Source organism: Cryptomeria japonica, chromosome 2, assembly GCF_030272615.1.
Source record: "Cryptomeria japonica chromosome 2, Sugi_1.0, whole genome shotgun sequence".
In the NCBI taxonomy this organism is placed as follows: domain Eukaryota; kingdom Viridiplantae; phylum Streptophyta; class Pinopsida; order Cupressales; family Cupressaceae; genus Cryptomeria; species Cryptomeria japonica.
In genome coordinates this window covers 318,163,854-318,190,148 of record NC_081406.1, presented here as the reverse complement: position 1 = coordinate 318,190,148, position 26,295 = coordinate 318,163,854, and the positions used below count along the sequence as shown (strand labels likewise).

Below are 26,295 nucleotides of genomic sequence, written 5' to 3'. Positions count from 1 at the left end.
TAGGACACGGTACTGAAAAGTGATGCTATTGGAACCATCAAGCATGTGGAGAGACTCAAGATTGCAGTGTTCGGTGGAGGTGTGGGTACATTAGCTACAAAAACTAAGGGTACTGTCATCATTCAAAATGTTGAATAACTGCTAAGTTTTATTGATTTTGACATGGTTTGATAAAGACTCGTCCAATGCATCCTTGAAAAATATTTGTACAAGTGAAAGTCTTGCAAAGCTTCTATGGGCTTGGCTACAATGTAACATTAAGAGTGGAAAGCAGGGGACATCACTTTTTATGGCTGTATTGGTTGGATTTCAAGTGGGAGATTGTTGGATGTGTGAAGTCCAACGGTCATCTGACCTTTTCTCTCCTCCTTGCCTCTTCACTTCCTTCTTGTCTCTTCATATTTGAAGAGTTAAACATTTGTATAAAATGATGAATGCAGACTATGTATTATGTTGTAACAATGAATAGAAGATATTGCCCTGCTTTCTGGTGGATGTAGCCTTTATTGGTGAACCATGTAATTAACTGTGCTCTGTCTATTTTTTATTGTCTCTATTTATGTTTTTCTGTTTGATGTTATTTAATCTGCTCTTTAAATTCCAACATGGGGACTGATAATACCAAGGAATTAAGAAAACAATTAGTTAGAGATACCATATTACAACCATTGTTTGATTTGATTAGTGAAATTTGGAAAAGATGATCCTGTCTTGGTAGTCAAAACAAAATTTGAAATCTAATTTGGAAATTACCTTAAAAAAAAATTATAATACACAAAAAATATCATCATATCAGCTACCACCATTTTGAATTTGGTAGTTAATTTGACTGTTTTATATTGTTTATTTGCCAGAAAGTCGAGTAATTTGTTACTCTATCGTTGAGAGATCCATTCATACACATAAAAGCAAAGAGTGGTTCGTAATATAATCTTTAGTTATCTGAGCAAGTTTAGAATATACATTACACATTGAATACACTTCTGTTACAATCTTTTCAAAGGGAACACATTAAAGCTGGCTTAACTTAGGATCGAAACTTAAAAGACTTCTAAAATCCAGCTGCATAAAGTGGAACTTAGTTGACAAAAAATGGAATATCAGAGATCTGCCAATTGGATATTTGATACAATGAGCAACATCAAAGGAATGCAGAGACATCTTCTACTAGAAGCATGTATAACATCAAAATCTTGGCGCTCGCCTAGCTGATGAGCAGTTGAATGAATATTGCAAGAATCTATACGTGCCAAACTAGTATTACACTTGAAGAAATAATAGCATCTTGATGAATGGTTCGAGTTGCCAGTTTGTTCAAACATCAAGTATTTTTTTCTAGAACAGCAAGAGCTGGGGTCAAATAGTTGTTTGATTTGTCTGGTAAATGAGCAACCTGTTACAGGCATACCAGTTGATGTTAAGAATTACTGAAAAATAATTTAAGTATGTTCTCTTAGAGATGAGTCAGATACAATGTTGATTCTACTTTCTAATGCTTACCAGTTCATAAAGCCCTTGACCCTGCTCTGCAACATATTCATAGCAGACCTGATGACCAGGCATACCATGCATTTAATTTTTTAAAGCATATCAACACAGATTAATATAGCTATTGGATGATATATATGACAGATACTCACATCAAAGCTCTTATTCCTTGCTGTTGAATCATGCAAGGCCTTCACACAAATATCTGCTACATCTGCACAACTTATCCCCTGTGATCACAAAAGTTAACATAAATGTATAATCTCGAGAGGAGAAACTGGAACCAAAAATAATATAAGAAACTACCAGCTTTTATAGTATGATGTATCTAACCTGTGATATCCTGTTTCCCTGATCAAAGACAAGTGCACGCTGTCCTCCAGGTTCTTCCTATAAGAATTACAAGCGACTTGTTAAATGCTTTTTATATTACCTTCAAACAATTGAGAATGGAAATGCGAGCAATCCAAATGTGGCCCTCCTGGATTGAGACCATTTTTCCATTTTTGTGCTTTTAGATAGAAAATAAATTTGATTAATAGGAAGAATTGCAATAAAGGCACGCCATCTTGCATGTATCAAAGTGGTTCTCAACTTCACCAAGAATAAAAAATAAAAAATGGCTAGGAATCAAACCTGTAATGGGCCTGGACGAATGATTGTGTATCCGAGACCAGATATTCTCAATGCATGTTCTCCAGCCTTCCAAATTCCAAAAGATCGCATAAGGTTTGAAGTTTACCAGGTGCAATAATTTTTTTAAGCTTTTTAAATATTGAAGCAGATTGACATATGAAAAGATAAATTACTACAATCCTAACCTGCTTGGCTTTAATAACTTTCTCTCTTATAGTAGGTTCAATACCGGCTCCTGTACATGATACTAAAACAAAATCTGTTTCTTGTCCACTCTGCAAGCATATATAAATATAAAAAATCAGGGAATGCAGCTGCTAAAAAATACAAGCTTAACATATCAAGATTGAATTTATTTCTGAATCTACTTCATTGATGATGTTTATAAGAATAGCAAACTGATTTATTTCAACACAAGGCATCCAGCATATAGCATTGTTTATTTAGGCAAGTGTTTATATTCTACGGAATTAGGAGCATTAGGTTTCCAGTTTTCAGATTCCATATCAGTGATTTGTAAATCTTTTGGAGAAAACTGTAACAAATTTTAAATTTTTACATGCACATGTTTGATCTTACTCCATGATCCATCAGCAAGGTCTCAGGCAAGAGAGTTAGGATTGCAGATTCTAGTTACACTTATATAATGCTTAAGATGCCAAGGAAGGTGAGTTATCTGGAGAAAAGCTACTACTAATGTGAAATAATGGTGTAAAAACTGGGACTAGAAAAAGGGTAGGGAGTCGTTTGGGTAGGATAATAAGCATGGTATTAAGAATAAAGTGAAATAAAATAAAGGAAGCATGGCAGAGTGAGATAAGTGCAGCAAGAACTTTTAATGAGAGGTAACTAGCATAGATATCTTAAATACATCTATCCCGAGTTACCAAATTGCCCTAAAACCGTACTAATCAAGGGTATGGAACATGTCCGGAATTAAGATTGGAATTGATTCATTTGTGGATTCAGTCTAGGCACATAACTTTTAAGGTGGAATATTTGGAATTGAAATGGATGTACCTAGGCAATTCCAAGTGTATTGGGGTAATTCCAAAGCAATTCTAGGTGTTTCCAAGTGACAGATGCCATTTTCAATGCATTTTGACATATTTTCTTTGACTTTTGACCTTCAAAATGTTGTCCTAAACCTTAAGATGAAATTTATAATGATGAGATGTTGGGTAAGCTTTTGAGTAGTGTCACCATTACCCATGGCAATGTGCTGCCAAACATCCATCAAGTGCTGCTGCCAAAGAACACAACTGAGAAAGCAGCTTCTTCCAAGGCCAAGTCACCCAAAAAGTGGGACCAAAATCTCTTTTTTCTTGAAAGCTTTGATGTTTATGAACACCACCGCTTTGTGGATGGCATTAATTGCTTTAATTTAAAACCATTAACTCAGTTGTCGAGCTGTTTTGTTTATTGGTTTCAACTTTCAACGGGTGAGGATCAACTAATCCACAATAGTTGTATATTTTTAGAACAAGAGGTGTATTAGGTTAGTGTAGGTGAGTTGGTTAGTTAAATTTAAATTACATTTGGAGTTAGGTGTGATTTGTGAAATGTGTAAGATTTAACAATTCAAATTTAAATAATAATTGGACTTGAGCTATGATTTGTGAATCAATATTGGAGTACAATTAAGGAAAAACCTATGTTACCCCAAGTTTCCGGGACAGGGACGACAAGGGATGGCAGGACGAGTTTCCTGGACAGCAAATTATTTTGCCAATTTTGGGGACGGCGGAGGGACGGCAAAGGGGACGGTTATATAAAATATAGGGAAAATTTAAAATATATAGGGAAAGTTTAAATGTTCATATGAAAAATAGATAAAGCATGTATATATACATTATATTCATATGAAAACATGGATAAAATAGGTATATGTACATTATAGAACCTTAACATACCACTTTTGTGTTCAAAATTCATTGCTAATACTCAAAATGCATTCATAATTCAGAATTCATTGTCAATAATCAATATGCATTCATAATTGAAAATAAATTGTCAATATGCCAACACTTGTTTGCATGTAGTTCATTGTTTCTTTCTGGTTGGAGGATATTTTGATAGTCTTCCATTTCTGTTATGACTTACAACCGCTTCTTTATGCACTACAAAGTTTTGGGTGTTTGTGAAATTCTATGCCAAGCTGTTATTCATATTTCTGAGTGCTTTTGGCTATGATTCAGACCTGTTTACCTTTCATAATTCTCAAAAGTCCAATATTGCAAACCTGCAACCACTTTTTTACACACTACCGAGTTCTAAGTGTTTGTGAAATTTATTAATAGGCTGCTGCTCATTATTTTTAAGTGTTTTTGGAAGTGATTCAGACATGTTTACTGATCATATTAGTGAAAATCCAATTTTACAGAGCTATAATAAAATTAAAAAATATTTTTTTTGAGCATTTGAGTCTTTTTTTTTAAATGTGCTGGGAAAATGGGGATGGCTGGCCGTCCCTAGGATGGTTAGGGGACGGGGGGACATCCCATTGAGAATCATTGTCATCCCAAAGTTTTCGGGACGTTTCCCACAAATTTTGCAATTTTGGGGATGGCAAGGAGTCATCCCCTAGCCGTCCCCAAGTCCCTGAAACGTCCCTAGTACCGGGACGGGGGATTTTAGCCCGAGGACGCATCCCCGGGTTACGTAGGGAAAATCATTTTGTGGGATGTAGACCTAGAGCTAGCTGACTTGGATGTTTCTATTGCCACACAATCTTCACATTTTGAGGAATCAACTAACTAGCACATTTCTATGTGGAGTAGTGGAGTGGCTACTTCTGGTTCTTCAAATCTACCTAATCATCTAATGTCAATGATGATCATAATGATGATGTTTCTCATGATGAAGACCCATATGATACTGAACATAGTTGAAAAACTTGGACTTGGCGATGACTCGGCTGACCCAAAAATTTAAAAAACTCGGGACTTGCCACAAACTCGGGAAAACATTGGCTATAACTCGGCAAATTTATCGAACATGTTAAAAAACAATTTTTAAAAAAATATTATTCAAAACAAACATATTACTAGATTTGTTGAGCATATTACTAATTTCCATCATACATAAATCAAAATTAGAGTTTAATGCATATCATAGATCAAAAAAAGTTAAACCCTAAATGAGTTGCAATGCCAATTCCTCCTCACTCCCTCATTGTAATCAAGTTTCTTATTTGATAGATCCAATAACTAATGGGGATTTGGGATTGGAGACCCACAATGGGTTTGAGGGGCAGTGGCCCTCATGGGGATTGGGGGCAATGCCAATGAAAATTATTAATATATTAGGTTTCAATTTAGATGTTCATACAATTGGGCAACATGAATGTTTTACATGTAAATGACCATCAAATTTATGTTGTATTTTTGTTATCCAACCACTCCATTACAAATTTTTATAATTATTTATATTTATAAAAATATAAAACTATATAGAATTGCAAATACATTTGATATTTCATGATATTATGTTTTATAATAATACATTTGAATCTTTGATAGCATGATACATCACTATTGATCAATGATATCATGATAGTCATAAAGATAATTGTTGAAGTTGTCAGTTTTGGTTTCCACTCCTAGACACCCTCATTGTAATCAAGTTTCTTATGTGACAAGAGATCCCAATAACTATTGGGAGTTGTGAGTGGAGACCCCAATTGGGTTGAAGGGAAACAACCTACATGGGGGTTAGGGGGCAATGCTACCAACAGGATCCAAGGGTAGCACTCCCACCACCAAGCCCAAATTTAAGACTTTAACCACACAAACCTTCATGGCACACACCAATTTCACAATTTTATCAATTAACGACAAAATTTAGTTTGTAATCATTCACCTTAAAAATAAATTACCTACCTTTCAAAATGCAAAATTGGCATAAGAAGAATGAGTTTAGGATTTAGGGTTCTTTTTAGGGTATTTTTAATGCTTTAATGTTTTAAATATTCTTTGTGTTTTTATTAAGTTTTACCCATGAGAATGTTTGGGAGTGCCTAGGAGCACCTTTGCTGCATTAGGTTCAGTGTGGGTATGTCATAGGCATACCCACAACAAACTTGACAGGGATTTAGGCAGATAATGAAATTTAACACACGTTAAACATTTTGCTTCCATTCATTGATTTCTTCAATGAGATATTACAAATATATAGGAGTTACATCTCCTACTTACATGAGGAACTTGTATAACAAATTATCTATTTTGATGAGTTGTTTTAACAACTCAACAAATAATTATTCTCACATTTGTAAATAGCTAGATGAGTTGTGATAACAACTCACATTATGTGCACTAACAATACATTTCCCAACATTCCCCCCCTTAGTGTGAACATGGTAAGAACTCACACCCTACATCTCCACTAAGCCCAACTCTTTTGGCTCATGATCTTGATTCAAACAAAAGGCACCTTCCATCATCCTTTCATGGTTTTCACATAGGTTCACCACAAACCTAGACATGAACATGAACCCACTCATCTATTCACCTCATATGGTTTTTTGGATTACCACCAACCTTTTCAAGATCCATGAACTGCAATACACTAGTACTTTTGTTCATTACAATATTTTACACTTGTGGGTTACTAGTGCAGGAGCATCTAGAGTTTAGTTGCTATGTCAGTTAGATGTTTGAGTCTTAGGAGTTAGGGGTCATGTCATTTTGTTTCAATAAGGTCCATGGAGACCATTTGTAATGTCATTTCATGTTTTCAGGTCTCTATGTCAGAGTTGGAGTCATAACTTGCAAGGTTGGAAAAATTGTCAAATGTTGTCATCGGGATAGTTATCCTGATAAAGTGTCGTCATTGTAAAAAGTTGTCAAAGTGGTCATCGGGATAGTTATCCCGATAAAAGGGTCATCGGGATAGTTTCTTCTATCGGGATTGGCAAATATTGTTTAACCCAAAGAAGCAAAGATCAGGGAAAAAACCCGATTATACCCGATTAATCAGGAGTCGCCGAAATCCCCGATTAATTCCCTGTAAAAATCGGCAAAGTCGTTGACTGATTTTCAACAACTTTTTGCATGTTTTTAAAGCGATTAAAACGGGTTTCAATCGGCAAAAAATCGCGCGCCTGCGGGAAATTTGCAGAGGGCCGTTTGAAATTTGTCGACGAAGTGTTGCACGCTGATGAAATGCTTCGGCCGATAGGGTAGGGTTTGTAGAGGCGTCGAGAAAAATGGTTGACCCATATAAATGTTTTTAATATTTATGTTAAGACTTTTTAATGCAGCCCGATATAAATGTCATTTACTAATGTCAAAAATATTTTTTTAAATTGTGGGATTTGAATATTAAGGAAGCTGCCCATTATAAATGGTAATTAATATTAAAAAATTATGTAGAATTTAATGAATACAAAAAATATAAAGTCTATTTTGATAAATATTTAATATATTAACATTTATTATAAAATTTATCGGTTTTAACATTTAATATATTAAATTTAAATATTTTAGAATATTTAATTTAAATTTTTAATTATATATATTAAATTTGACAAATTTAAATTAAAATAAACAAATTTAATATTGTTTATTGTGATGTTTATTAGATATATTATTTATATTTTCTAAGAAATCAAATTTATATAGAGCGAATTTAATGACTAATTTTTTTTTGAATATTTTTTCTCTTGCCAAATTTCATCCGAATTTTTTTGTTAGAAACTTGAATTCAAACAAGGTGAATTTCAATTTAAATTTACTATTATTTTAATATAATATACTTATTAATCATATGTTTTTCAAATACAAATTTGATGTTTTTATTTTGTTTTTAAAATTGAAATTCAAAATTAATATAGTTTGATTTTATACTTTTAAAACTAAAGTTAAGTGTTTTTATTTTGTTTTCAACCTTAAAAATATAAATGTTTTTAAAAATATAATTTAATATTTTTATTTTGTTTTTAGAGGTAAAAATAAAATAATTATATAGATGTTTTAATGTTTTGTAAAATAAAATTTAAACATTGTTTTATTTTTATTTTTTGAAACAAATGTTTTTAATGGTAAGAATAAAAAATTATTATTTAAAAAATATATATGAAATGTGTTAGTTTTTAATTAGGGTGAAGAGCGGATTCTAATTGCCTAAGGCAACATTGGAATCCGCCCTTTAGGGTTGGGCCCTTTTCCTCACACACCACCCTCTAGGGCTGGGCCCTTTCTCACGCCATCCTCTAATAGGGCTGGGCCCCCTTCTCACACGCCACCCTCCAAAAGGGCTGGGCCCCCTTCTCACACGCCACCCTCCAAATAGGGCAGACCCTATACCTCACACCACTTGATATGGCTTTCATGAAACGTGTTAAGGAAATAATTAATAAATAAATTATAATTATGCTAGCCGACTTAGAGGTTTACCATCAAGAGGAAGATATATATGTGGGTGCTTCAAGATGAAGTAAAGAATTTCACATCTCATACAATGCGATCTGCTCTGCTCCTAAATGTGATCTGCCCTCCTACACTTGGCGAATTTGCTCCTTGGTGAATTGCAAGAACATTTAGTTATATGTTGCTTCAGCCTGTTGAAGTTATCTTCTGTTGATTGGTGTCTTGGTCATCTACAGCTAGGGCATCATCCTACATCACCTTGGCAACTTGTTGTTTGGACAACAATCAGAGATAAGTGTTGTAATCAGAACATTGTGTTTAAATCATAATCAGATCTGAGGATCTTTCTTGCTGGGTTTTTCCTCCTAGGAGGTTTTCCCAAGGTACTTGTGTGTTGTGTGTTCATTCTGTTCATTTCTCTACTTTTGCTTAATTCTGGTAATTCCTAACACTAACAACAATTAATATTAATCTGGAAATTAAGATAAATTTTAATTTTCTGAGTATTGTATTAATCTAAAAGACTAAAATCAACATGGTATTAGAGCTATAGGCTAGATCAACTTTCAGATTTCAGAATTTAGTACTCTTTTATTTCCAGATTGTTGTGTCATTCACAGGTCAGGTCAATGGGGCTGAAAGTTGAAGATAGGCTTGATGGAAATCTCAACTTTGCTGCATGGAAGGTTCGCATCATGGTTGCCCTAGAGGAAGAAGATCTTCTTCACTTCATAGAAGAGAAAGAGCTAACTGAACCTACAGATGTAGCTGAGCTAAAACAATTCAAAAGGAATGCTGTCAAGGCCAGAAAGCTCCTTATAGATTCAGTTAAAGACCACCTAGTCACCTCCATTGCCTCATTCACTATTGCAAGAGAAATATTCAGTCATCTACAAGGTACTTATGAAATTAACAATATCAGTAAGGGAATTACTTTAAGGCAACAATTACTTAATATCAAGATGTCAAAAGAAGATTCTGTTATGTCTTATTTTATGAGGATTTCAGAACTAAAGAATCAGCTAGGTACAATTGGACATAACATGGAAGACAAGGATCTTGTTATGATTGCCCTAAATGGTCTACCACACTGATGGAAGTCTTTTATTCAAACCATAAGTGGAAGAACTGAGTTACCTACCCTTGATCGCCTTAAGAATGATTGCATTCAAGAAGAGTCGCGTCATATCACAAGGGGGCAACTCAAAAGTCCTCAAGTAGATGATCAACACATGCTTGCAGCCCAATGCAAGAAAGGTGGTAGTTGGAAGAAGTATTATCCCAAGAGGAATAGAGATTTCAGATCACCTAGTTCTCAACATTCTTGGAAGAAGCCAAGAGATATCTCTCGTGTTCGATGTTTCAGATGTGACAAATTTGGTCACTATGCTAAAGAATGTCAGAATGATCCCACGCAAAATGAAGCCAACCTAAATCAAGTCTTAGAACAAAATGATGACTTCTTATTCATCTCTGCCCTATCAAGCAGCATACCCACAGACAGTAACACATGGTTGATTGACAGTGGTGCTTTCACAGGCTACCGTGATCACCTTTCAGACTTAGTAGAAAAGGATACCAATCTACATGTGGTAATTGGTGACGATACTTGATATTCGGTAAGAGGTTCTGGCACTACTTCCTTAAATTTAGACTCTAGTACTTCATTTCACCTTAGTGATATCTTATTTGTTCCTGGAATTAAAAGAAACTTAATTTTCATTTTTGCTCTAGAAGACAAAGGTTATCAAATTGCATTTTCTGAGGGTAAAGTACTTGCTTGGCCTAAGAAATCTAGTTTTAAATCTGCTCGTGTAATTGGAAATAGATATGATAGTTTATATAAGCTCTCTGCTAACCCTATTCAAGCCCTCATTAATGAGGCTCCCGAATCCTGTGAGCTATGGCATAGAAGACTTGGACACTTACACTATCAAGCACTTCCCTCCCTTGGAAAGTTGGTCAAAGGTATGCCTAAACTTAGTCAAATTCATGATGATACATGCAAAGGTTGTGCTATAGGTAAAAATGTTAAAAGCCCTTTTCATAAAAGTGAAAGTAGAGCTAAAGATAAACTAGAACTTGTTCGTTCTGATTTATGTGGTCCTATGTCTATAGCATCTCCTACTGGATTTATTTATTATGTAATCTTCATAGATGATTTCTCTAGGAAAACTTGGATCTACTTCTTGAAATCTAAAGAATCTGATGAAGTCTTAAGTAGATTTAAAGAGTTTAAGGCATTGGCTGAAAACACCTCTGGTAAAAGAATTAAATGTTTAAGATCTGACAATGGAGGTGAGTATACCTCTGGTAGCTTTCATGATTTTTGTGTTGAGACTGGAATTAAGAGGGACTTTTGTGTTCCATACAATCCTCAGCAAAATGGAGTTGCTGAAAGGAAGAATAGAACAATTGTTGAGACTGCAAAGGCTATGATTCATGATCAAGATTTGCAGACTTTTCTATGGGCTAAGGCTTCTAGAACAATAGTATATATTCAGAATAGATGTCCTCACCATGTTTTAAAGAATATGACAACTGAAGAAGCTTTCACAGGATCCAAACCTGAAATCAGTCACTTAAGAATTTTTGGAAGTCCTGTATATGTTCATGTGCCCAAGGAAAAGCGAACCAAGTTGGAGCCCTCTGAGAAGAAAGGCATGCTAGTTGGATACAGTGAATCCTCCAAGATCTATATTCCAGGTCAAAGGTATGTTGAGGTAAGTAGGGATGTTACTTTTGAAGAAGATATTGCCTTTAAGAAATCAAAAGGTTCTCTTGTTATTGATGAAGTTAATGACAATCAAGATATGAATGTTGATACTAACCCTGAGATTCAGAGGGAGCCTGTTGAACCGCCACCTCAAGAAGAGCATAGTGATCCACCTGAGCCTATGAATCCCACTGATATACCTAGTGACATTGTTGTTAGCAAAAAGAGGCCACTTTGGGTGAGAAACACCATTCAAGAAGCTGAAAGATTTGTAGCTCCCAGTGGCACTTTCCAAGAAACCAAGAGACCGCAAGTATTCTCCAACTACGTTGCATTGATGTGCAATCTCATTGAGTCTGAGCCATGCAATGTTGAAGAAGCCTTGAACCATCATGCCTGGAAGTTAACTATGGATGAAGAGTATCAGTCAATCATCAAGAATGATGTTTGGGACATTGTGCGTAGACCCAAAGGTAAATCTGTTGTTTCCTCTAAATGGTTATTTAAAATTAAACATAATGCTGATGGTAGTATTGAAAAATATAAAGCTAGATTTGTAGCTCGTAGTTTTTCTCAAAAGAAAGACATAGACTATGAGGAAACATTTGCTCCTGTTGCTAGATATACCTCTATTAGAACTATAATAGCTATTGCTGCAACTAGAGGTTGGAAGCTACATCAAATGGATGTTAAGACTGCCTTCCTTAATGGTGTCATTGAGGAAGAAGTCTATATTGAACAACCTGAGGGTTATGAGATTTAGGATAGAGAAACTCATGTATGCAAATTGAAGAAAGCTCTATATGGCCTCAAACAGGCCCCTCGTGCTTGGTATGAAAGAATTGATAAGTACTTGTTAAGTTTAGGGTTTTGTAAAAATGATGTTGACTCTAACATTTACTTTAAGATATCTAATGATGAAATGCTAATTCTAGTTCTATATGTGGATGATTTATTTCTTACTGGTAAAGATGAACTTATCATTAGATGTAAGAAAGAATTAGCTTTAGAATTTGAAATGAAGGACTTAGGTCTAATGCATTATTTTCTAGATCTAAAAGTATGGCAAAGATCTAACGAAATTTTTCAAGTCAAGGAAAGTATACTATTGATATTTTGAAAAGATTTAGAATGATGGATTGTAAACCTATGTTTACTCCTATGGAATCTAACTTAAAGAAGTAGAGTGTTTTTGCGGCTAACTTTGATTTTGTAGATCCATCGGAGTACAGGTAGTTGATTGGATCATTGATGTATCTAGTTAACACTAGACCAGACATATGCTATGCAGTGAATGCTCTCAGCCAGTTCATGAGCATGCCCAAACATGTTTGTCTTGTTGCAGTCAAGCACATCCTAAGATACCTGCAAGGCACAGTTGGTTATGGGTTGACGTATCCACTTAACACTTCAATAACCTTGGAAGGTTATTTAGATGCAGATTGGGCTAGAAGTGTCAAAGATAGGAAAAGCACTTCTGGCATTTGTTTCAGCTTACGATCCACAGTGATCTCTTGGGCTTGCAGAAAACAATCCTCTGTTGCACTAAGTACTGTTGAAGCTGAGCATATTGCAACAAGTGTTGCTTCTAGAGAAGCAGTGTGGCTTTGTAAGCTTCTTGCTGGGTTGTTTGGACAACCTTGGGTACCTAAAGTTATTCATTGTGATAATCAGAGTTGTATCAAGATGTCTGTCAATCCAGTGTTTCACGACAGGTCAAAACATGTGGAAACTCATTATCACTTCATTCGAGATATGGTGCAAAGAGGTGCTATTCAGCTGAAGTATGTCAGCACTAATGATCAGATTGGAGATATCCTCACCAAGCCTTTATCCAAGGTGAATTTTGTGTACTTCAGAGACAGGCTTGGGATTTCAAAAAATGGGACCTTGGTTGAGAGGGAGTCTCATCCCCAGTGATGCATTGTGTTGCATCAACCACCCTCTGTGGGCAATGTAAGGTGGTAGTTTTCTTAGGGAGAAGAATAATTGTTACCATCCTTTGCAGGCAATGTAAGATGGTAGAAAAGATCCTCACCACCCTCTGCGGGCAATGTAAGGTGGCTTCAGTCTTTGCTTGTGTGCAAGATGAAAAGATCTTTTGTTATGTAATTCCAATCTTTGCTTGTGTGCAAGATGGAAGACCTTTGATTATGTAATTGCATTCTATGCTTGTGTGCAAGATGGAAGTCTACTATGTTCTGATTATGTAATCCATTCTTTGCTTGTGTGCAAGATGGAAGATAACGATATTCTGATTATATTCTCTTCTCCCTAATTAAGAGGGAGCGTTAGTTTTTAATTAGGGTGAAGAGTGGATTCCAATTGCCTAATGCAACATTAGAATCCGCCCTTTAGGGCTGGGCCCTTTTCCTCACACGCCACCCTCTAGGGCTGGGCCCTTTCTCACGCCATCCTCCAATAGGGCTGGGCCCCCTTCTCACACGCCACCCTCCAAATAGGGCAGACCCTATACCTCACGCCACTTGATATGGCTTTCATGAAACGTGTTAAGGAAATAATTAATAAATAAATTATAATTATGCTAGCCGACTTAGAGGTTTACCATCAAGAGGAAGATATATATGTGGGTGCTTCAAGATGAAGTAAAGAAATTCATATCTCATACAATGTGATCTGCTCTGCTCCTAAATGTGATCTGCCCTCCTACACTTGGCGAATCTGCTCCTTGGTGAACTGCAAGAACATTTAGTTATATGTTGCTTCAGCCTGTTGAAGTTATTTTCTGTTGATTGGTGTCTTGGTCATCTACAACTAGGGCATCATCCTACATCACCTTGGCAACTTGCTGTTTGGACAGCAATCAGAGATAAGTGTTGTAATCAGAACATTGTGTTTAAATCATAATCAAATCTGAGGATCTTTCTTGCTGGGTTTTTCCTCCTAGGAGGTTTTCCCAGGGTACTTGTGTGTTGTGTGTTCATTCTGTTCATTTCTCTACTTTTGCTTAATTTTGGAAATTCCTAACACTAACAACAATTAATATTAATTTAGAAATTAAGATAAATTTCTATTTTCTGAGTATTGTATTAATCTAAAAGACTAAAATCAACAAAATGTATTGAATCTCAACTTAAATATTGAATACTAGTTTTTATTATAATAACACAAAAACCAGTATTTTTTTTTAAAATGATCTATAAAAGATATTAATTAAATTAAAAAATATATTAATTCTTAATTAATATCAATAAATTTGTTTATATGTTGACTTTGTATAAAGTCACAAACTATATTATAATTGACATTTTGCCAACTGTTACCATCTAGTTATTATTTATGTTGTGGTATGTTTTGTGCAATGTAATCAACGATATGAATATGATCAATGAAAATCTATTTTCTCCAATTTATGTGTTGAAGTCTCTATTTTATTTGCCTTCAATATCTCTATGCTATGGAAATGCCCTTAAATATAAAAAAAGAGTAGTTTTTGATTGTTTTTCTGCAATTTTTTAGGATTTTTTATAAATCTGATTTTTTCCTGATTTTTTCAAAAAATCTTATACTTTTGATTTGCCGATTAGTTCCCCAAACGCTTAATGCTTCCTTTGTTTAACTGACCTTGGAAGGTTATACCGATAGTTTTCCAATTGCCTCGTTCGGTACAGCTATGCCGACATAGGGACATCGGGGTAAGTTTGCTTTATCGGAGTTGCATAAAAAGGTTACCCCGCGAATATTAGTTATTCCGATGGGTGAAAAAAAAAAAAGACTTCAGTTCGGGATTGCTATCCCGACATCGGTGTCTAGTAGTGTTTTGTCAATTCGAAATTGTTATTCCGATGTCAGTGTTAAAATTTGATTTTTCAAATTTGGTAGTCAAACAGTTATGCAGTCCAACAGTCACAGTGGGAAAGTGCATAAATTGGGTATAAATTGTATAGAAATGGTTGGAAACTGATTCGGAAGCGTATTTTGAGAATTTGAATTTCTGAATTTGATTCTATAACATAGTTTCAAAATTTTTGCAATCACTGGCGTTGTATTGAAGGATCACTTTTTTGCAATTCCTCTGTTTCTTGTACATATATGTTGTTGTATGAATTCGATTTGACTAGGCAATTGGCAACTAGGGTTTTATTCACGATTCGACAATTCTCCCTATCTTGCATCAGTTACATAAGGAAATGACATAATTATAAATAGAAATAGCCACCGTTGTCGAATTTTGCCACTCGATCTCCAACAATATAGGAAATTGTCACTACCAATGAAGATGGAATTATATTTCCCCCATAATGTGACATTTCCAATTATTAATAACATAGAAAATATAAGAATACAATACAATAGAAAATGAAATGCCACCAAGGCTGATAAGTGGCCCTGTCATTGGTGATTGACGAGAGAATGCTGAGTGTCCTCCTTCCTCCGTTGCCTTCTACCTCCAAGATTGAATTATTTAAAGCACATATTCCTCATCACTAGGACATGACAACTCTATTGTATTTGGTCATTGATGTCAATATTGTGTGTGTCAATTTAATCTGTTTGTTGTATTACTTCCAGCTTTATGGTTGATCTCTTGTATGGTAGAGTTGTTTTCTGCTTGCCAAGTGGAGTAATGTCAAATTTGTTGTTTGTAGATCTTTTGTGAGTCGATCCTCTGCCTTACAAATTTGTCAATGTCAGTTTGCAAGCAAGCTTCAGGCAACACCTGTTTGTAACTGAAATTTCTGGTCTTATGCGTGTTATGCATATTATTCCTTGTAACTGAAATTTTTGGTCTTATGCGTGTTATGCATATTATTCCTTATAACTGAAACTTTTATCTGTGAATTCGCTCTTGAGGAGCTGCTGTATTTGGTGAGACTCAGAATCGTTTTTTTCTATCAACTCTTTCTGACACGTTTGATTCATTGAAAGCCCTTTTTTTTTAGTTGTGTATGGTGTGTGCGTACAAGGGGAGACTCAGTCAGAAGTAAGATTTGGAGGTGTTTTTTTTGGAATATCTGTTTTAGATGACATGTTGGTGATAAGTTTCTTTTTGTGTGAGAATATGATCAATTTTTTTTCTGGTCCTTTTAGACATGTGGCATGATTCGAGCTGTAGAAGGATTTTGGCCTTTGCATGGAGGGAGGTGATGATATGCGTAACTGAAGAAGAAGAATTTTTGGGGGGTATGCATCGGATTAAAAATTTGGTGTGATTTGAAGCCTTTGAATGGTGTGTCTTGTTCGATAATTTGTGTGGAACCTTCTAAGGAAGCCATGTAGACATAGAACCCATTACGACATCTCTCTTTGCCATTTTTTTTAAAGGGGGTGTCGACAGTGTATTTGGCAGTTTATGAGTTTTTTGTACCAAATGTATTATGTTTAGTAACCACTACTTTAGATTGGGAGGCATTTTCTTTTTAGAGAAAAGTTGACAATTTCAAGTTGCCACTATGTTGGAACAGATACAAACAATGACATATTCAAGTGGCCGAACTTTTTAAGAATTTGATGAAGATGTATTTTAAAATTCATGTGTGTTGTTCAGTTTGTGTAACCCTTTCAGCTACATCAACCACATGTCTGTAGGTGCTAAATGAGTAACGGGTCTCTGTATGTGTATTATTGTCAGCAGAGTTACAGGAGATTCGATGAATTTGCTAAGTCATTAAGAAACAATGTTTTTTGGTTTTAGTATTTTTGTTTTTGGATGAGGAGATGAAGTGATAAAAAAAAAATTGGAGAAGTCTTTTTCGACAATAGGAAGATTTGTTACATATTCTTGTAAGCAATCTAGCTATGATTTTTGAAAAATAGTGGACGGTGAAAAGGTGTTGTTGGAATGTTTAAAGATTCAAATTGTTTTCTGTATGGTGAACTGATTCACTAATGTATAAATATGATACTGTAATGTATCTTGTATGTGTGTAACACACAAATGCAAGATTACTCTGTAAACAGGTTGTATAACTGAACATAAAAGTCTCAGGACAAATAGAGTTGTGTGTGGTCTACTCATATCAGAGTATGACAATGTATCTAATTTTTTTTGGTTCTCAAGTTCGGAATCAAAGATGTTGGGTTGATGCTCATTAGGGTTGTGAGTGATTGTAATTAGTTGATGCTCTTTGAGTGAGTTGGAGCTCATTGTTGTAAGGGTTGGTGCCCAAGTGAAGCTTTTTTTTAGTAATTGTTGAGCCATGGTTTTTTACCCTGTTGGGTTTTCCACGTGATAATATCTTGTGTCTGTGTCTTCTTTGTTACATGATCTCAATCCTTTGCTTCAAATTATTAATTGTGCAAGACACTGATTCACTGTAGTCAAGCTGCAAGGAATCCTGACTGCATATGAAATGCATACCAGTGTCCCTATGAGAAAGAGGAAGACAACGATGATGAAAGAAATTCTAAGCTCAAAAATTCCAAGAAGTTTGTAAAAAGGGGAAAGAAGTTTCAAGGTTTCAAGAAAAGTGTCTATTCGAAAGAAGATAGTGACTCTTTCCTTAGCAGTGAGGAAGAAAATCAGAATGATGAAATTTTATTCATGGTTGTTGAAGACACTCAAGAAGTAGATTATTTTGATGAAGAAGATGTGGAGGTTGATCTCGAACAAGAGTTGATTAGTTCTCTCAATGAGATCAAGATATTAAAAAGGAAAAATCAAAATCTCAAGGTGCTGCTACAAGAAGAAAATGGTAAAGTTTATGAGAAAACGTTGGCTCTAGAAGCTGCTGAAAAGATGGTGACTGATCTGAAAATTCAGATTGAAGAAAGTAAAAATTTTGTAGAAGACCTTAGAAAACAATACAAAGACAAGGAGGCTACTTGTGAGAAACTTGAAAGAGAAATTGTGTCATTAAGAAAGCTTGTAAAGTCCTCTCAACAGTTCAACAAGGAAAACACCTTTCAGAACAATGCTATGCCACTAGATGACTTATTGAACTCTCAAAAGCAGTCCCTTGACAAGAGTGGAGTTGGCCATGATGAAGGTCAATGCTCCAAATCTGCTGAAGGTAAACAAAGAAAACCCAATGCTGGTTTTGCCTTTAAAAACAGAAATGGCAACTTGAGCAAATTTTTAAATGCTAGAAAAGCTCATGTGACTAGTTACAACAATGCATACTTCTATGGCTATTGTTTTTCTTGCAACTATTATGGTCACAAGGCTGTAAATTGTAGAAGATTTCCTAAAAGAAATTTCAGTTTTATAAATCAGAATTCTTTTGCTCCATTGAGAAATCATAATGTTGTCTGTTACAAGAGCAATAACCTTGGTCATTATGCAAAGTTCTGTAAAAGTGTCTTGACAGATTTGCCTAAGAAGGAGGATAAATAAGAGAAAGGGAAAAGAGTATGGAAGTCTGGAAGAAGAAAGAAAAGTTAAGTCCTGAAGTAGCTTTAGTTATGCAGACAACTCTTCTTGCTCAGAATGAGAAGGATATATGGTACATTGACAATGGTTGTTCTAGACACATGTCAGGTGACAAAAGTAAATTTATTACTCTTAAGAAAATGAATGGAGGTAAAGTCAGGTTTGGAGGTAGTTCTTCTGCAAGAGTTGCAGGTAAAGGCACTCTTGTTTTGAATGATGGTGAAACAAAAGTAGAAAATATGTTATATGTCAAAGGTTTGAAACACAATCTATTAAGTGTAAGTCAGCTATGTGACCAAGGATATGATCTTTCTTTCAATTCAAATTGTTGCACTATAAGCAAAAGTGAAAAGCTAATTGCTAATGCTACTAGGGCAGCAAACAATCTTTATATTCTTGATGATTCTAACAGTGAAACATGTTGCTTAAGTCAGTATGATGAAGCTTGGCTATGGCATAGAAGACTTGGGCATATGAATTTTGACAACTTGATTCAAATCAGCAAGAAGGAAGCTGTGAGAGATATGCCACAACTCGAAAAACCAGCTGATATAGTTTGCAAAGACTGTCAAATGGGGAAGCGGACAAGAACCAGTTTTAAACCCAAAGACTTATCCAGTTCCAAACCACTTGAGTTAGTCCATACTGACCTATGTGGACCAACTAGAACAACAATCTTGCAAGGTGAAAAGTATTTTATGTTGTTAATAGATGACTTTACACGTATGACATGGGTTACTTTTTTGAAAGAAAAATCAAAGGCTTTAGAAAAATTTAAAGCATTTAAACCATTGGTTGAGAATGAAATGGATTTAAAGATTAAATGCTTGTTCTCTGATAATGGTGGTGAATTTACTTCTAATGAATTTGTGAGTTTTTGTGAGCAACATGGAATTAAAAGGCAAGTTTTAGCACCTAGAACACCACAACAAAATGGTGTTGTTGAAAGGAAGAATAGAACCGTGCAAGAGATGGCCCCCAGTATGATGAATGAGGCCAAGGTTAGTGATGCTTTTTGGAGAGAAGTTGTTCACACAGCTGTGTATATTCAAAACAGAGGCTTGTTAAGAGCCAAATATAACAAGACACCTTATGAACTGTGGAAAGGTGAACCAACACCTTAGGAAGATTTGTTACATATTCTTGTAAGCAATCTAGCTATGAGTTTTGAAAAATAGTGGACAGTGAAAAGTTGTTGGAATGTTTAAAGATTCAAATTGGTTTTTGTATCGTGAACTAATTCACTAATGTATAACTGTGAGACTATAATGTATCTTGTATGTGTGTAACAACAACAAGATTACTCTGTAAACAAGGTGTATAACTGAACATAAAAGTCTCAGGACAAATAGAGCTATGTGGTCTAGTCATATCAGAGTATGACAATGTATCTGTTTTTTTTTGGTTCTCAAGTTCGGAATCAAAGATGTTGGGTTGATGCTCAATAGGGTTGTGAGTGATTGTAATGAGTTGATGCTCTTTGAGTGAGTTGGAGCTCACTGTTGTAAGGGTTGGTGCCCAAGTGAAGTTTTTTTTATAGTAATTGTTGAGTCGTGGTTTTTTACCCTATTGGGTTTTCCACGTGATAATATCTTGTGTCTGTGTCTTCTTTGTTACATAATCTCAATCCTTTGCTTCAAATTATTAATTGTGCAAGACACTGATTCACCCCCCCCCCTCCTCAGTGTCTTCTGTTTGTTCTTCAAACTCATCATCTCTGACATATTCTTTCCAATTTGTTTCTTCAGCCAAGGAAGCACGATGATCTAGTAGATCTTGTGCCCTCTTCTTGCAATTCAAAATTACATGTCCTATTTCATTACAATAGAAGCATTAGATTTTTCCTTTTAAAGGAATATTCTTAGATTTGTACTTTCCTTTTCTTGCTTTGTTATGTACAAATAAGACCTCTTCAAATTCCGAGTCTTCATTATGATCAAGTAGAGTAGATATTACTCTGTCAAGACTAATGGTTACCTTGCTTAATGTGAACACAATTCCAAACATATTTTTAGGTAAACTATTCAGAAGTATTGTTTTGGCATCATCATCTTTTACTTTCTCATTAATCCTAGCTAGCTGATTTAGGAGAGAATGAAACTTACATGATTTGCCATTTTTGCACCTTTATCCATCTTCAATCCATACAGTTTCTATTTCAATGTTGTCTCGGCACTTTTTTCTTTAGATCCAAAGAGCTTGTTTAATGACTCCCGAATCTCTTTTGCCGACTTTGTAAAATCCACATGATGCAAGTATGATTTTGACAAACCAAGACCGATAGTCCCCAATGCTTTTTGATTTTTGATAGTCCATTTGGCAAGTTCATTCGCATCAATTGGAGAGACTGAGTTGGGTTTAACAACATCCCAAAGATCTTTTTCGATCAAGTGTAACTGCATTTGTATTTGCCAAGTATGAAAATCTCGACCTTCATATTTTTCAATGAAACTTAACTTGTCTATGACCACACTATTAACCAAAAGAAAATCAAAGGTGTTGAACTTTGTCAATAATTCACCTTGATTATAACACTTTAAACTTGTTGATCAAATAGACATACTTTTGATGACACAAAATCAACAACTTGGACTGGACTATCCAACTTGACTTTGACTTTTAAAATTACTTGCCTTATGGGTTGTCTTTATCAGCAAGCTTGGCGATAATAGCAAGCGCATCACTCTATCAATTTTGAGAGATAGAATGATCTTATTTGTGTTTGTTGTACTCAACCAAGTCCTCGCATCAGATACATCATCCTCTATATTAGAACCTTTCTTTGAACAAAATCCTTTCAAAATGCTGCTTCAAAAAAACGTCTTCCTTGTTGTACGTTGGACACTGCTAGGCTTGCTAGATCTGCAATGGTGCACGAAATCTTGCAACGCTGCCAAACATTTTATTAAGGAACTTCAACCTTATGCGATGCCTGACTTGAGTAAGTTCAAACAAATCTTCAAATCTTCGAAATGCCAATAATGGTGGCAGTAACAAATGCGACAATGGATGGAGCGAAAAAGAGCCTATGCTATCGATAAAGCATCTCTTCTACTGCAATTGACTCTCCCATATTTTCTTTGGCATGCTTGGTCTTCACCTCGGGCTGAATAATGATGGACAATACTGCCAAAGCTCCAAATAATCTGCCTCCTATCTTATACAAGCAAATGCTTTGCTCATATCCCACTGTGATATGTAACTTGAAAGTCGAATGTTTGATCTAGTAACTAGGTGATTTTGAAAGATCTTTAAAATCCCTCTAATCATGCTTGCTTTGATACCATGACAAGGATTTAGGCGAAAAAATGAGATTTAACACACATCAAACATTTTGCTTCCATTCATTGATTTCTTCAATGAGATATTAAAAATATACGAGTTAAATCTCCTACTTTATAGGAGGAACTCAAATAGCAAATTATCTAAAGTTGTTTTAACAACTCAACAAACAAACAAACCTCAACAAATAATTATTCTCACATCTGTAAATAGCTATGTGAGTTGTGTTTACAACTCACATTATGTGAACACTAACAATACATTTCCCAACAAAACCTAGGGCAACAAAAACGCTCCCTACTTGCTCTCAAGACGATCCTATTGCCACTCCTAAACTCACTCGCTCAAGTATGGGAATGAGAACCCGGTAACTTAGGGAAATAATTGAATAGAGGAGCCCAATAAAATGAAACAAACAAAAAATGATCAATTAAAAAACTAATAGAATCAAGACATGTTTCTAAACAAATTCTACTATTGGAAACCATGAGTCATTAACTCTTCAACCGTTGGCTATATTAAGATTATTGTCTAAATGTTTGCTGACCTCAGCGGATTCTCTTAAGAGTCTTTTTAAGTAGTTATCTTGCAAAGCTAAGACCTCGACGTCTCCAATGCAAATGTTGTGCTTTCTTAGTAGAGTATTAATCAGTAATGTCCCCTTTTAAAGTTTCCTTCTTTTATTTAAATATAATAAACCCTAACTCACAATAATAGTTAAATTATTAATAATAAGTTTGAGATTTAACCTAGAAATTGTAACCTAATTTTTATTATACAAATCAGATTTTACACTTAGAATGTGTCTTAGAAAATATAAAACTTATTCTCCTATCTCCTCTATAAATCTTCCTCCAATCTGCAGTGTGCTCTCTTTATTTAAATTCCTTGAAATGTCTTTTAAGTCTGCCTAAATAAGGGGTTTTTGTTCACTAACTCAACGACTAGAAATTAAGGGGCTTTCATCCTTCAATTTCAAACCTTGAGGGGTTTCTTCCATAGGTTGCTGAACCACGATTCACGTTCCACAAGAAATTAGAATATAAGAATGTCCTCTCAATTCATGTCCCCTTCTCCTTCATTGATCTTCCTTATATAACCTTTTTCTTTAAAAGACATAACTCTTTATTAATATGCCTTTTGACTTTTCATCAAAGTTAAATTTTATTAAATTTCAGTCTTTTATAACATTAATTATTCTCCCTGAAGTGCTCCCTTTTATTATACTTAAGGAAATTGTAGGAGAAAAGAGGGGGCATTACATCAGCTAGGGCAGATTTGTTATGTAAACATGTTTAATGCCATGATCTTTCATTCTAGTTTATATGGAGTGGTAAATTTCTATGAAGCGGACCACTTTATAGACTCCTAAGTTGTGAAGTGGATATTTTCAGTTTTTGGAGGATTTGATCAATCTCCTAAGTTTGTTGTGTGGTCTAAAGAATGTGAGGATGCCTTTTCTCTTGAGGATTATATAAATCTAATTGGATAAAATTTCAATGTAAGGAAGGAAAACAAGAAGGGTATTTGAAGACGTGCAACATTATGTTGGTTATACTGGTGCAATTTGGCTAATGATGTATTCATGACTAGAGGGTCCAACTAAGGATTATCTAACCATTCAGCCAAGGACACAAACACATAGTGAAACTCAATTGATACCGCAAATAAATAGGACTATGTATCTGTTGATTTACATTATAGTCCATTGAAATGGGGTTACAACATGAGGCCTCAATTTTCAATGATATATGGGCACAATTATGTGTAAACCACAAAATCTCGTATGATATTACAGTACAATGCTCTCAATATACCACACTATGAGCCTAAGCTCTAGGTTATGATTTCTATATCTGGTATATCATGAATGTTGCTTTCCAATGGGTAGGGATGATGTTTATATGGTGATCACTGGCCTCTAGAATGATCCACACAAATTACAAGATGGTGAAAATCATGATGCAAGACTAAACATGTAATCGTGAGATGTGTAGAAGCGAACCTTTTGGAATAAATGTGGCGAAGAATGTGCAATAAATTTCAATGTGGTTCATACCATGAATTTTCTTGGTACTAATTAATGTAGCTTTGTCATTGTAATGACATCTACAATGGAAATATGTTACTAGTATGCAGAGGTATGATTTTTAGTTTGGTTATTCTTGTTCCATCATCAACACATTTTTGTATGTATAGGTTTATTTGTTATGAGGTTGTTTCTCAATTTTGGGAAGTTGTTCATTTTCTTAGGCTCATTTAACAAGCCTCTATGCAATGTATTTTCAACAACTCAAGAATATAATCATGATATGGAATCAATGCTTGTTCATTAGTACGCCAATGAGGAAGAATCTTGCTTAGGTGTTTGAGAGAGATCCCACTCTTAGGAGGAAGTATTGCATACCATTGCATGTAGCACACTATTGTGTGTTTCTACTTGGAAATTCGGCACTTAGAAGGATCACAAATTTCTGTAAGCTTGCTCAAAAGGATGATTTTGACATTGTATTTCATTTGGAATTGATAGTGACTAGTGGGGTTAGAGATATGTCAATCTTAGAGAGGTGGTGAATTGTGTAGGCTAGGCATTGCCTATGACAACAACATTCTAATTCTTAACATTTTATTTGTTAAAATTGTCTTAAGGTTCAACAGATTTGAGCTACAATACCAAACTAGAAGCAAGACAAGGAGGTAGAAATGACATAGAGGCAATGTGGTGCAACCAACAAAGGCACCAATCACATAAACCTAAGGGAAAAGGTCTTCCATATCACATATCCAAACCCAGACCTAAATTGGCAACATAGTTAAATCTGCAGTGTTAAACATTTGCGATACACCAAAACCTTCTAGTAATGCCACTTCCTATGAATTTCCTAATTCAAACTTTCTAAGAATTCTGCAAGGACCAAAATTTTTCATCTTTATCCTATTATATGTGCCTTATGGAAATCTCTCTTTCCTCAAATATACCATTAGTTCAATTCTTACCACAAACTCCTTATGTCTTTTTTCCCCATTTTCTTTCTCCTTATAGTCATTCATTTTTCAGTTTCCCAACTAATTCTTTACCTCCTCATGTATGGGCTTCATGTGGTCTAAAAATTCTTTTGCTTTTGCACTTTTTTCTCTTTTTACATATATCTCTTAAATCTGAAACATTCTTCGTGTTACTGCTCTTATTCACTAAATTGTTATAAGAAAACTTAGCTTGTGACCCTTTTGACTCTGTAATGTCCCCTACTTGGTTCAAGACAGTTTTAACCGTAATTAATCGATTTCCAATATATTTATTACTTAACTAAATCGATTAAGAGACAAAACTATCTTAACATGAATCCAACCTAGGATGTTCTACCTTTTCTTTAGTCTATCAAGTACTAGCTATCTTACCATACTAAATAATTAATCCTATTTTTGATTTATAAATCATTTACACATTTATTAATTTTTAATTAATAAATGCTTATTATTATCAATTAATTTAATAAATACTTTGTTTTGGTGATTTAATAAATATTTATTAATTTACTCATTAAAAATTACCTTTTTATTGTATTAATATTAACTATAATTATTATTTTAATATTTATTATTATCCATCTTTATGTTATCCCCCATTGATCATTCTAATTATATAGATACATAAATAAGTAAATATAGTAATGTGGCAGACAGATCTGACACATAACAGATTTGGTCTGCCATTCTTATGTTCTTATATATTGGCTTTACATATATTTCACTTTTATGCTAATATTATGTAATTTGCCTATCTGGGAATTTCCTTTATAAGTCTGTTGAAGATCAGTCTAAAGGAATAATTTCTGAGTTATATTCCTACATAATATCGTTAACACTATATAATAATTATAATTGCAGCTTTATTTTTTTATTATTAAAACTATATTATTATTATTAAGTTTATTAAATCCTACATAAGGATGATATAGGGCTCCATATATTATGCTACTGCCTGCAACTAAATAATAGTTCTGATCTGATCTGATTTGTGTTCTTGAGATAAGTCTGATATTCATATAACTCTAATAGGTATACGTATGATGTGTAAATAAGGATTTCAATAACTTTATTTGATCATATGAATTGTCTTCAAATGATTGAGACTTAAACCAAGTGAAGGGTATTGCACAGATTATCAATTGTTATTTCTTACCCAAATACGTCAGAATTGATGTAGAACTGATAGCAAGGTCTGATATATAATCATGAGATATACTATAAATGAGATTACTTAGTTACTTATTGTGATAAAGGAATGAGGCTGGTCTGATGTACGATATGCCTCCCAATTGATATATTCATAAATATGGCTTTTGGCAATGGTTTACTCTCTCTGATATATATCAGTTTCTTATACCCACGTCTATGTATTTCTAGCAGCGATATGTAATTGTTCCCAAAAATGATCCCCTTTCCTTTAATGGTCGTAATGCCTTATT

The 26,295-nt window shown here is 34.5% G+C and overlaps 1 protein-coding gene across 2 annotated transcripts in view; it reads right to left on the bottom strand.

The window, feature by feature from the left end:
- Positions 1-916: 916 nt before the first annotated feature.
- Positions 917-26,295, bottom strand: part of LOC131027218 (protein HIGH CHLOROPHYLL FLUORESCENCE PHENOTYPE 173, chloroplastic) — an 82,437-nt gene continuing 57,058 nt past the window's right edge. For both annotated transcript variants that reach the window (XM_057957225.2, XM_057957224.2), the window contains 6 exons: positions 2,310-2,399; positions 2,125-2,190; positions 1,822-1,878; positions 1,641-1,718; positions 1,501-1,548; positions 917-1,393 (listed from right to left, as the gene is read on the bottom strand). In XM_057957225.2, the coding sequence (XP_057813208.2) occupies positions 1,322-1,393; positions 1,501-1,548; positions 1,641-1,718; positions 1,822-1,878; positions 2,125-2,190; positions 2,310-2,399 (411 nt within the window). In that variant the 3' untranslated portion in view covers positions 917-1,321. The remainder of the gene's footprint in view (positions 1,394-1,500; positions 1,549-1,640; positions 1,719-1,821; positions 1,879-2,124; positions 2,191-2,309; positions 2,400-26,295) is intronic.